We start from the raw sequence: 12,831 nt of genomic DNA, 5'->3' as shown, positions 1-12,831 counted from the left end.
TGAATCTGAAACCTGATCCCATCAAACCTCTTCCTGGCACCCCTCGCTGTCCCACGGTGGGGTTTATAAGGGGATCTCAGGCGGGAGGAGCAGGATACCTTTCACCTCCACCGGTCTGCTTCCCAGCCAGCCATTCCCACCCCAGTGTCACTCCACTCTGAGAACATGCTTGGAATGAAACCAAAAATCGCCCCTCTTCACAAAAACCTAACATCAAAGTTCACATTTTTCATTGCATACTTCCTTAGTCTACCATACTTTTATCTCATACCAATGAAATCTGGGACTAATGCAGTTTTTTATTTTATGTTATACCATCTCTCACCCGCTAGTGCAAGATGAAACTACATTTAATTTTGCTGAATATGTTATTGTTTACTGACAAAATTTCATGTCTGTTTAGCATTCTCTTGGTTAATAGGGTAATTAACAAAATGACTTTTCAGGAAAGATGATCTGTGACTAATCATAATGAATACAGGCAAGGGTTACAGACACACGAGTAAGAGAGATCAGTATCACAGTAGTTGCAGGTAAAAACGTAAATCAAGCAGTATCAGTGTGAGCGGAGAATGAGAAAAGCATACTTTCAAAATAATATAACCAGGCTGGGTGTGGTGGCTCAAGCCTGTAATCCCAGCACTTTGGGAGGCCGAGATGGGTGGATCACGAGGTCAAGAGATCGAGACCATCCTGGTCAACATGGTGAAATCCCGTCTCTACTAAAAATACAAAAAATTAGCTGGGCACGGTGGCACGTGCCTATAATCCCAGCTACTCAGGAGGCTGAGGCAGGAGAATTGCCTGAACCCAGGAGGCGGAGGTTGCGGTGAGCTGAGTTCGCGTCATTGTACTCCACTGGGTAACAAGAGTGAAACTCCACCTCAAAAAATAAAAAAATAAAATAAAATAATACAACCACAAGATATATTTGTTCTCAAAACAAGTGTCCTCATGGCACAACATCGAATTACAAATAAAAACTAAGCACAAACAACCCCATCACAATGAGGGTGAAGGATATGAACAGACGCTTTACAAAAGAAGACATTTATGCGGCTAACAAACATATGAAAAGAAGCTCGTCATCACTGGTCGTTAGAGAGATGCAAATCAAACCACATTGAGAGAGCATCTCACCCCAGTTAGAGTGGCAATCATTAAAAAATCTGAAGACCCCAGATGCTGGAGAGGATGTGGAGAAATAGGAACACTTTTACTCTGTTGGTGGGAGTGTAAATTAGTTCAACCATTGTGGAAGACAGTGTGGCGATTCCTCAAGGACCTAGAAATAGAAATTCCATTTTGACCCAGCAATCCCATTACTGGGTATATACCCAAAGGATTATAAATCGTTCTATTATGAAGACACATGCACACGAATGTTCATTGCAACACTGTTTACAACAGCAAAGACTTGGAACCAACCGAAATGCCCATCAATGATAGACTGGATAAAGAAAATGTGGCACATATACACTATGGAATACTATGCAGCCATAAAACAGGACGAGTTCAGGTCCTTTCCAGGACATGGATGAATCTAGAAACCATCATTCGCAGCAAACTGACAAGAATAGAAAATGAAACACTGCATGTTCTCACTCATAAGTGGGTGTTGAACAATGAGAACACACAGACACAGGGAGGGGAACATCACGCACTGGGGTGGGTTGGGGGTCTAGGGAAGGGATAGCAGGGGGTGGGGAGATTGGGGAGGGATAACATTAGGAGAAATACCTAATGTAGATAATGGGGGGATGGAGGCAGCAAATCACCATGGCATATGTATGCCTATGTAACAATACTGCAAGATCTGCACATGTACCCCAGAACTTAAAGTATAATATATAAAAAAAAACTAAGCATAAAAACAACAGCATCTCTCAGACACAAATACAATTTTCTTTGAAAACTCTCATATATGACAATAAGGAATATCTTCTGGTGGCCCAGGGAAACAAATGGATCTATTTAAGAATTAAAACTGTAGGCCGGGCACGGTGGCTCAAGCCTGTAATCCCAGCACTTTGGGAGGCCAAGGTGGGTGGATCACGAGGTCAAGATATTGAGACCATCCTGGTCAACATGGTGAAACCCCGTCTCTACTAAAAACACAAAAAACTTAGCTGGGCACGGTGGCATGTGCCTGTAATCCCAGCTACTCAGGAGGCTGAGGCAGGAGAAGTGCCTGAACCCAGGAGGTGGAGGTTGCGGTGAGCCGAGATCGCGCCATTGCACTCCAGCCTGGGTAACAAGAGTGAAACTCCATCTCAAAAAAAGAAAAAAATAAGAATTAAAATTGTATCACAGCCTTAAGATAATAATAACACACTTACCACTGTTTGGAATGGTTTCTTGTGAATTCTTTAACTTTGCATTTTGTTTCACTTTGGTCAGTTTCTCTGAATTTACATCTTCTTTTTTCCCTTTACTCTTCAGGGGCCGAGGAGATGAGTTGTCACCGGATCCAATTGCTGACTTAGATTGGCGATCATTTCCCTAAATGGCAAAATAGTATCCCCTTATTATCAGCTAATGAACTCTGAAAAAGATTCCTGGTAATACATGTCATTAACTATTGGTAAGCAGGGCAGGGGCATGCATTGTCCCAGTTCCGCAACTGCCCATCTTCATACAGTCACTCCAAACGTACCTTCCCAGAGGCAAAAGGGTCTAGGAGAGGACAGAGGATAAAAACAATAGCTAACCATCACTGGGTTTTTGCTATGTACCAGGTACCCTATAAAACAGTATTTGCCTAGTCCTCACACTAGCCCTGTGAGATAGACGCCACTGTTACCACACCAATGTGTAGAAGAGTGAGTGGAGTTTAGAGGATAAATCTTGCGTAAGGTTCTGTAGCCAGTCAGGGGCAGAGCAGCTGCCTCCAAAACCACTATAAATCCACTGCCTTAAACCATCCTCCCACTCCCACACCTTTCTGCAGAATCACCCAGTCTCTGTTGGATGAGACATGGTGACTGCCCCCAGAGTGATCAATTTATCTACAAATACTTTCTTAACAAATTGTCGCTATGGGTATACAGACAGCATCCTACTACAAGCAGCTGTACACTGTGCCTGCAGATATTCTCGTGTTAATGAGAGTGTTGGTGACCCCCATGGTCTCTAAGAATTGCAAATCCAGAGCAACACACAGACTCAAGAGGCTCAGGACCACAAGTACCCACTTGCTCCCCAGGGAGCTGCACAGCTAATGGGCCCCTACTCCTACAAGGAGGCAGCCAGGCTGATCACACCTTCCATGGTTATCTCTGGTCCCCATGTGCCCCTCACAATAAAGACCCTGTGGCTGCCCAAAGTGGGCTCCTACACATGAGTGAGGTTGAGTTTCGGTGGCTCTCATCAACTGGCCCAGTACAACTCCTGGGGAGCCACATGGCAGCCACTGCAGTGGAGGCTACTGCAAGGAACAGCTGTGCTGATACTTAGCTACTGCTTGGCCACTGCTACACCAAGAAACTCCCTCTTGCCAGGCACAGTAGTCCCAGCTACTTAGGAGAGAGTGGTGGCAGGATTACTTGAGTCAGGAGTTTAAGGCCAGCCTAAGCAACGTAGCAAGATCCCCGCCATCTCTGAAATTAAAAAGTAGCCCGGTGTGGTGGTGCATGCCTGTAGTCCCAACTACTCCAGAGGCTGACACATGTGACCTCAGTCACATTAGGGTCCCCACCTGAGGAGGTCTTTCCTGCAGACCCTGACTCAATGATGGATGCATAAATGCACTCTCACACCCATTACAGTGACTCAGGTAGACTAGGAATGGTCGTCAGCTGCTGTCAGAGGGGAATGCAGCTAACAGACCAAGACTCCCTCCGGATCCTCACATTTTTTTCAGTTTAAATTTCATAAAAGAGGTTGTAAGTCAACATGCTTGTGGATAATTCACATGGTTATGAATGATAAAAGCTTTTGGTTCCGGGAGGGCCCAGAGTAAAGACGATCAACAGGTAATTGCCTCCCTTTGACCTCCCACTCAGAGGGCCATCAGCACAAAGTTTACATGAGCAAACAAATTACAGTAGGGACAAAGGAATGGGGGGTAAACAGACAACTGGGAAAACCTCTTATTATCCCTATCTTTTTCCTGTGCTAACTTAATGAAGTTAAGAAACTGGCTTCCTTCAGCCTGTCCCAATAAAACCTTTCAGCCTTCCAAAAGGTATGAGACTGTAATCTCTAGCTTTCCCCAATATTTCCCTAATTTTTTGCCAGCCATGCCGAGTGAATCTCAACAGACACAGGAGGACCACTTGAGCCCAAGAGTCCGAGACTGCAGTGAGCTGTGATCACACCACTGTACTCCAGCCTGGGCAACAGAATGAGACCTTATCTCTAACCAAAAGAAAAGATAAAGAAACTTCCTCTTACTAAGGCAACCATGGCTCTCAGATGCTCAGGTGCTAAACATACCTGAGAGTATATGGTGTGAGGCTGCAGGGAGTGGAAAGAATGCAAGTTTAAGAAACTCCAAATACATGGCTCAGAGCTACTGCTCTGCCACTGAACGCAAGGGACCACAGGCTAACCAACTCTTAATTTCTCTAAGCCTCAGTTTCCTCATTATTTGAGTGGAGTTAACGTACTTGCCTTTAGGTCTCCCATGAGGACATAATGACTAGGCTTAGCAAGTGACTAGTTCAGTGCCTGATGTATAGTGTATGTTTAATAAGCATCAGAATGCTTTCTTCAAGAGCAGAGAGTTAATCTTTTTCTTAAAAATCCTATCAAGCTCATACCATATTGGGTGTAATCTTTATGCAACATCTGTACTATGCTTGTGTCTGAAAGTAAATGTAGTACTATTAAACAAATCTGCCTAGAAAACTATTATAACTGTTCATTTTAAACATTTATATATTCAGTCATCCGGAAGCATTTAAATGGTTTTAGCCATCACCCAATTAGGAACAGAAAAATTCACAGCCCTACAAATGAAGTTATGTATGCTATTTTGTCATAGCCTACAAGTAAATGAATTATGCAGAGGTTTATTAACAGTATGAAAACTTGTCCAAATCTATAACACTTTTTGTGTGATTTAATTTCCTATTCTAATGGCAATTTAAACATACAGTTTCCATTTAATTATTACAGTAACTGCAACCAGAGTTACTTTTCTTTTTTCTTCAAGGATTCTTTCTTGAGAATCTTAAACTCAGCCATAAGCTGTCTGGCAGAGGAAACAGATACGCAATCATAGCAGAGGTTCCAAAACCATCAGCCAAGTATCATAGTCCCTTTGACTCTCAATACAGCCTTTCATCCCAAGATTTTTTTTTTTTTTTTTTGAGATACAGTCTTGCCCTGTCGTCCCGGCTGGAGTGCAGTGGTGCGCTCTCGGCTCACTGCAACCTTTGCTTCCCAGGTTCAAGCAATTCTCCTACCTCGGCCTCCCAAGTAGCTGGGATTACAGGTGCGTGCCACCACACCCAGCTAATTTTTTTGAATTTTTAGTTGAGATGGGGGTTTCACCATGTTGACCAGGCCGGTCTTGAACTCCTGACCTCAGGTGATCTGCCCTCCTCAGCCTCCCAAATTGCTGGGATTTACAGGTGTGAGCCACTGCACCTGGCCAATTTTAAAATTTTAAAAAAAGCTTTAGATCAGAGGATCAACTTTTCACAAGCAGTTAACAAGCCTACCAGAATGTTCTGAGATGCTGTTGAACTTGAAGGGACTGGAGTGGAACCTAATGAATGAGAAAGCCTGGCACGCAGCAGGCTCATTTTCTACAACTCTCTGGATAAGCATTACTCACAAAGGGGTACCGCAGGGGAGAGGCAGAAGCCCCACTCTGGCGTGCGTGTCATTCTAAGTCGCCTCTCTTGTTTATGAAAAGACAGAAAAGTTCTGATTTATCAAATTTCCGATAAAGACACTTGAAAAGGGGTCATTTTGGAGCACTAACAAAGACTAATTAATTCAAATAACTACATAATGCACATATTTGGGTAGTTGACACTCGTACATTCAATTATTAATTAATAACTAATCTCCAGGCACTTTGTGAGTAAAAAGTAAACCAAACTTGGAGACAGGAAAGAATTCTTTTGCAATTAGAAAATGTTAAATAATTGAAATGCTTTTCTTTTCTGGGTTTTTTTGTTTGTTTGTTTTAGATAGGCTCTTGTTAGGTTTCCCAGGCTGGCCTCAAACTCCTGGACTCAAGCGATCTTCCCACCCCAGCCTTCTCAATAGCTGGGATTACAAGCATTTGTCACTGCACCAGCTAAATGTTTTTCTTTTTTTTAAAAAAAAAGAGGGTGAGAGGGGAGAAGAGAAAAAAGTTGATTCATCCACAGTGTTAATAATGTGAAAATAAATACATTATATATAAATATATAAAATATATACACATAATTCATATGTTTGTATTATACAATTACATAAATTATATATAGCTAGAGAGGGAAAAGGACAAAGGGAGAGAGGGAGGTTTTTTTTTTTCTATAAGGATTCCACATGTGACTTGTAACTCAAGTACATAGTCATTGCTATTTGCAGGGCATAAGAGACAGAGGAGCTTTGCTATCTCATACACCTATACCAGTAAATAAAGCAGTATCACTGAGTGTCTCTGAGGTGCTACATACACATGAACACAAATACTTACCATATAGATAAGTATTATTTTCACCATTTTATGGATAATAAATTAACTTTCTCAGGGTCTGATTTTTCTACTGCCTTGAAGCTTTCTAATGTTCAAAGCACTAAAACCTTCTATTATATAGTATGGTTCCCTAAAACAGCCATCCCAGAAGTAACAAATTATGGCTTTATCTCAAAGTGGAATAAATCAAGAAGCAGGCTAATTTTACAGGGTATCCTGTGGAAAAACTAGACCCCATGACATACCCAACCACTGTCCTGCCCTTTGTCACACACATATATCAGTATATTCGAGAAGAATACCAAACCTTTGGACCAAACAGACAAAAAGCCAAAAACAGCCTCCATTCACCCCTCACTCTACCAAGACTGGGATTTATTTTATTTGTTTTGTTTTCTTGAGACTTGTACTCTATCACCCAGGCTAGAGTGCAGTAGGGCAATATCAGCTCACTGCAACCTCTGCCTCCCGAGTTCAAGCAATTCTCATGTCTCAGCCTCCCGAGTAGCTGGGATTACAGACACCCGCCACCGTGCCCAGCTATTTTTTGTACTTTTAGTAGGGACAGGCTTTCACCACATTGGCCAGGCTGTTCTCGAACTCCTCACCTCAAATGATGCTCCCGCCTTGGCCTCCTAAAGTGCTGGGATTACAGGCGTGAGCCACCACACCTGCCCAAGATTGGGTTATTCTTTAAATAGTTCCCTAGGCTCTTTCCAACAAGATCCAACCAACTCAGGTCTTTTTCATTAGCATATAAACTCATTTCTAGTCCCATGAAAATGTGCCAAAAATATATACACCATAAAACATCAAATTTAAAATAATTTTGTGAGAGGTTGTGTGTATTTCAGGGGTGCACCCAGAGATATTATGAGCCGGGGTGGCGGGGGCGGGACTAGATGGTGACTCCACCTGACATTTCTTTCATCTGCATATCTGCTGATGACAGGAGTAAGAAGCCCTTTTACCTACACCAGCCTCAGTTTCCCCCATGGCAAAATAAAGTTTTTGGGGTATGAGGAATTTACTTTAATATGTTTATAACTTGCTTCACAGTGACATTGTGATACTTGGATAATAATGAATTTTTTATCAAAACCTTAGGAATCATAATATTTGATCCTGTAAACTACTGGCCATAAGATGGTAATAAGGACGACAAAAGATCACTTAGTCATTGGCTTTAAGTTTCAAATACTTTCTGATTTTTCATCTTTTCCAGTAGAGGGCACTGCGATTCTACCTGGTGTCACCTTGCCACTGGAAAGCAGCCTTCTGCAGATGGATGTATTTTTCAAGCTCAGGGAATTTAAGATAATTTACTTACATCTTCCTTTTGTTTTTAAGGCTAGAATCACAACTTGAAATTTTTCTCAGCATGCTAATTTCTGTGACTTGCCGCATTGCGCCTGTGTAAGGAATGACTTCCTGTCTTACTGACCACCTCAACTGTGCGCCAGCAGGGGGCCCTGTACAGTCCATGGCAGCTGCTTTCTCTCAAGTTCTACCAGTCCCTCATCCACACTCCCTTCTATATACAAAAGAGCAATTCCTAAAAAGCCATGTAGGAAACATAAATTTCTCAGACTCTGGTTCTGTGTGCCCTTTGATTTGCATCAGGAGTCGAGATGCTTTCCCCATTGATTTTGCAGTGGTTCCTAAGGCTGGAAGCTGAGCTTGCCCCGCGCAGCCCCTTTCTCTCACACCCCTCCTCTCAGTGCCAGGCAGCTAATGATCTATAAAATGCATGCATTCTCCAGGGAACCAGTTCATTATAGGAAAGGAGTAAATTAATCCTGTTAAAAATCGAGCATGTGACTTCGGATTTACTGGCATAGGAAGTTGTGCGTGGCTTGAAGCCAAACATTCACACACTGCCTAAGTGGAGTCAGGGAGAGCCTAGCAAGCACTGGGCACTGTGCCAATTCTCCTCTACTCAGATGTAACCTCCTGAAAGAGGCCTCTCCAGCCACCCAGCTGAAATAGCACACTCTTTCACTTCCTCTTCCCATGTCTTAATGTATCTTTATTATGCTTATCCCTAGTGGATATCACATGTATTGTGCATTTAGTATTTTAGAATCTCTGGGCCCTGAAGCACCAGAACAGTGGCCAGAACAGCCTATGAACTCAATAAATCGTGTTGGGTCAATGAATCCATCAATGACAATATGCTCAAAGAGGAGTTATAACAGATGTCTGCCCCCACTGCAGCCACCTATCAAACTCAGCTGTATCACATACCTGTACTCCAGCCGTCCTACTGCCTCCTGCTTCTATTCTCGCCCCGATCCACTTCCCTATACATACCATAGCCAGAATGGGCACTTAGCAATGTGAAGCAAATTATATCATTCCCTTCCTATAACCCTCAAATGGCACCCCATCGAGAAATAAAATCCAAATTCCTTGCATGCCTGCCTGATTGTGCCCTGCCTGCCTGTCCAATTTCAGCTCCAAGCACCCTGGCCTTCTTTCTGCCCTCCTTGTATGCCACGCTCTTTAGCAAGGGCCTGTGTGACTTTGTTCCCTCCGCGTTGGATGCTCTTCTTCCCCTGCCTCATCCCTGCACAGCTGTCTCTGTTATATCACTAAGGTCTCAGTTTTAGACAATTTTATAGAAATCAATGCCCTGACACATTTTCTTTTCCTCACAGCACTTATCACCATTTGAAATCATTTGTACAATGATTTCTATGGGGTGTAAATACACATGATGACTTTGAGTCTTTAATATCACTTCCTCCCTGCTGCGTCTCCTGACACACCTATCTTGTGTACAAACAATGTACACAAACAAATGTAGTGTAGTGGTTTTTTCCAGAAAGTGATTTATTTAGGCAGAGAGAAAGATGAGAGAGAGAAAGCTTCCATGAGGATTGTAGAAGGGGACCCAAGTATGGAATCCCAGAGAGGAAAGCAGCTTCCGCACTGAGTGGAAGGGGACTCCAGAGGGGGAACTCCCGGACAGAGAGAAAGCTTCCACAAGAATGGTGGAAGGGGAGCCAAAGATGGAATCCCTATTTGCACATTTGTTTACTAGTTCTCCCATGCTTCCCATCCAAACCCCCCAAACACACACATACACACAGGCACGCATGCACACATGCACTGGAATGAAAGCACCATGGAGTCGAAATCCTTGTCTATCTACCACGATAGGCTCAGTACCTATAGCAGTTCCTGGCACTGAATAGGTGCTCAGTGAGTATGTTTGGAACGGATGACGGATGGGGTACATGAATACACAGTGCTACAAGCACACTTTAGAAAGAGGGATAAACTCTGCTACCATATTATTTTCCTAAGTCATAGCGTGAAACCACATTTGACAACTTTGTCTTTGATTTCTATGGGGTGTAAATACACATGATGACTTTGAGTCTTTAATATCACTTCCTCCCTGCCGTGTCTCCTGACACACCTATCTTGTCTTCCTTTTATTGTCTCATATGAGACTCTGCACTTTCCTTTCATTTCTATCGTACTTCGTAAGTATCTACTGATTTATGGAATCGTTTGTTTCACCTTTGTCTCCTTGAGGGGACCATGAGTCTGAGAGAGAGCATCCAATCTTTGTGTTCATTGCTGTATCCCTGGGGCTTACTATCCTGCCATACACATGCAAAATTCAATCATCAGATGAACTGATGTGATGTCCTTGATGGGTCACAGTATCCACAGCATACAGTCTAATAAACTTCCAAATCAGCAAGAAATACAATTGCATGCATGTACCTACACATGCCTTTTAAAGGAAGAAATGCTTTACCCATTTTTAATGAAAATTTTAGTTTTTCAAATTTCCGAATAGTAAACATGTAATTCCAAAGTTCAGTCACTGTGAATGCAAAGAGTTGGGCCATGATTTTTGTCCTGACATCGACTTTCCCTGTGACTTGGGGTCAGTTATTCAATTACAATGGGTCTCTGTTTAACTGTCATTCCTCCAGCTGTAGTGTAAGAATTAACAAGCTATTATCTATACCGGACACAGAAGGGATTCTGCTACAGAGTCCTACAGAAAAACAAAAAAGCAAAATACAATTTCCAATCTCTAAATTCATGGGTTTTATTTAGCTTTATAGTAGCTACGATGTATTTTTCAACTACTGGAATATTCTTCTCACTCCTCTTTCACGCCACACCTGTGAAGTTACGCTGCCTCAAGCCTGGGCCCTCTGCGGTTCCCACTGCACTGTCTTCCTCCAGGCTCCCCTCCTCCATTCTGTCACTTGGCAGCACAGTGAGACGTGCTGTGTGCAAGCTGTGCTCGGTGATGAAGCACCACAGTGACGCCATGTCTGGTCTTCACCTAGGACCATTCCACGGCTGGTCAAATCTGCGACTCAGGCCGGGTGCAGTGGCTCACACATGGAATCCTAACACTTTGGGAGGCCGAGGCAGGCCGATCGCTTGAGCCCAGGGCTTTGAGAACAGGCTGGACAACAAGGTGAAACTCTGTCTCTACAAAAAACACAAAAATTACGGGGACACACGCCTGGAGTCCCAGCTACTCGGGAGACTGAGGTGAGAGGATCAAGGCTACAATAAACCATGATCGTGCCACTGCACACCACCCTGGGTGACACAGTGACACCCTGTCTCAAAAAATAAAAAAAGCCCGCAACTCTACAACGTCAGCCCTGATGTCGTCATCAGGCCTCAGCTCTGCCATTCACAACCGCTTGCCACACACTTTCAACTACGTTTCCTGATGATTCTTCCAACTCAACAAGTTTGAAATTACGTAGGTCAGTATTTGCTCTGACTGCCCTCTCCTTGGCCACAGAACTATCATTTTCTCAAATTCCAAGCTTAAAAACCTCAGTTATCTGTGGCCCCGACCTCTCCATTCCTCCCTGTTAACCCCTTGTATCCAATCATCACACAAATCCTTTGTTCCCTGGTTTCTTCCTGAACAATCATCACTTCCTGCTGCCTCTGCCACCTCCCCCGTCTGGACTCTTATCCCCTTACACCAAGACAGCTGCAACTGCCTCGCAATTGTCCACTTATCCATGGCTTCTCACCATGTGCAGTCTTTCTCCATGTAAAAGATCTGATGTTCCCCAAATGGACTCAGATTAATATGCTCACCTCTTAGAAGGATAAAGACTAGACTTTTCATTCTTTTTTTTTTGAGACGGAGTTTCGCTCTTGTTACCCAGGCTGGAGTGCAATGGCGCAATCTCGGCTCACCGCAACCTCCGCCTCCTGGGTTCAGGCAATTCTCCTGCCTCAGCCTCCTGAGTAGCTGGGATTACAGGCATGCGCCACCATGCCCAGCTAATTTTTTTGTATTTTTAGTAGAGACGGGGGTTTCACCGTGTTGACCAGGATGGTCTCAATCTCTTGACCTCGTGATCCACCCGCCTCGGCCTCCCAAAGTGCTGGGATTACAGGCGTGAGCCACCACGCCCGGTGACTTTTCATTCTTTTGTTCAAGGTCATGTAATAACTGCCACCACTTACCAGATGAGGCACAGGAGCCCCCACACCAAAAAGGACCATTTGATCCAGTCAGCCTAAGGGACTCACTGTCCTGGGGCTCGGGAGCAGGAGCTCTGGGCCGGCTGTATGGATGCAATTCCTCCCCTGCTATTTGCTCAATAGGAGCCTCTGTTTGTATTTTATGTCATGTTATTTTGTTTCATTTCTTTGAGACAGGGTTTCACTCTGTTGCCCAGGCTGGAGCGCAGTGACACGATCTCAGCTGACTGCAACCTCTGCTTTCCATGGGAGCTTTCGGACATGTCGCTGCTCCTCTGAGAACTTCCTTTTCTCATTTCCTTCTTAGACACAGATGACAAAGTTGCCTGCCTTGTGGGTGAGGTTAAATACATCGCTCCTGTAAAGAGCCTGGCATAGTGTTGAGCCGTCAAGTGCCCAGTGAGTGTCAGCCAGCGTGACTTCTTCTTCGCATGCCCACGTCTGCTCCGTTCCTCTCACCCTACCTTGGATCTGAAGGCCCTCTCCCCTCATCAACCTTTCTCTGAATTTTAAGCAAAGGCAGAGCTCGAATTCAGCTTCCATGGTCCGTTCGTTCCTTCCCTGCCTCTCATGGTCACCAGTCTCTGTATATTCGGAGTTTCACATTAGCTTCTTACCTTTCTAAGCTATCTTCTCTATTTTAAGTAGAATGTAGGTTGCCTGAGGGCAAGAGCTACATTGATTTTTATTTTGTC

The 12,831-nt window shown here is 43.8% G+C and overlaps 1 protein-coding gene across 3 annotated transcripts in view; it reads right to left on the bottom strand.

Moving 5' to 3' along the window:
* The window catches only part of DCDC2 (doublecortin domain containing 2), a 202,203-nt gene that overhangs the window by 111,116 nt on the left and 78,256 nt on the right, over positions 1 to 12,831 (bottom strand). For all 3 annotated transcript variants that reach the window (XM_008993891.4, XM_035294775.3, XM_035294776.3), the window contains one exon: positions 2,340 to 2,502. In XM_008993891.4, the coding sequence (XP_008992139.3) occupies positions 2,340 to 2,502 (163 nt within the window). The remainder of the gene's footprint in view (positions 1 to 2,339; positions 2,503 to 12,831) is intronic.

This window comes from Callithrix jacchus, chromosome 4 (genome assembly GCF_049354715.1).
Source record: "Callithrix jacchus isolate 240 chromosome 4, calJac240_pri, whole genome shotgun sequence".
Lineage (NCBI taxonomy): Eukaryota > Metazoa > Chordata > Mammalia > Primates > Cebidae > Callithrix > Callithrix jacchus.
This window is presented reverse-complemented; position numbering and strand designations above follow the sequence as displayed.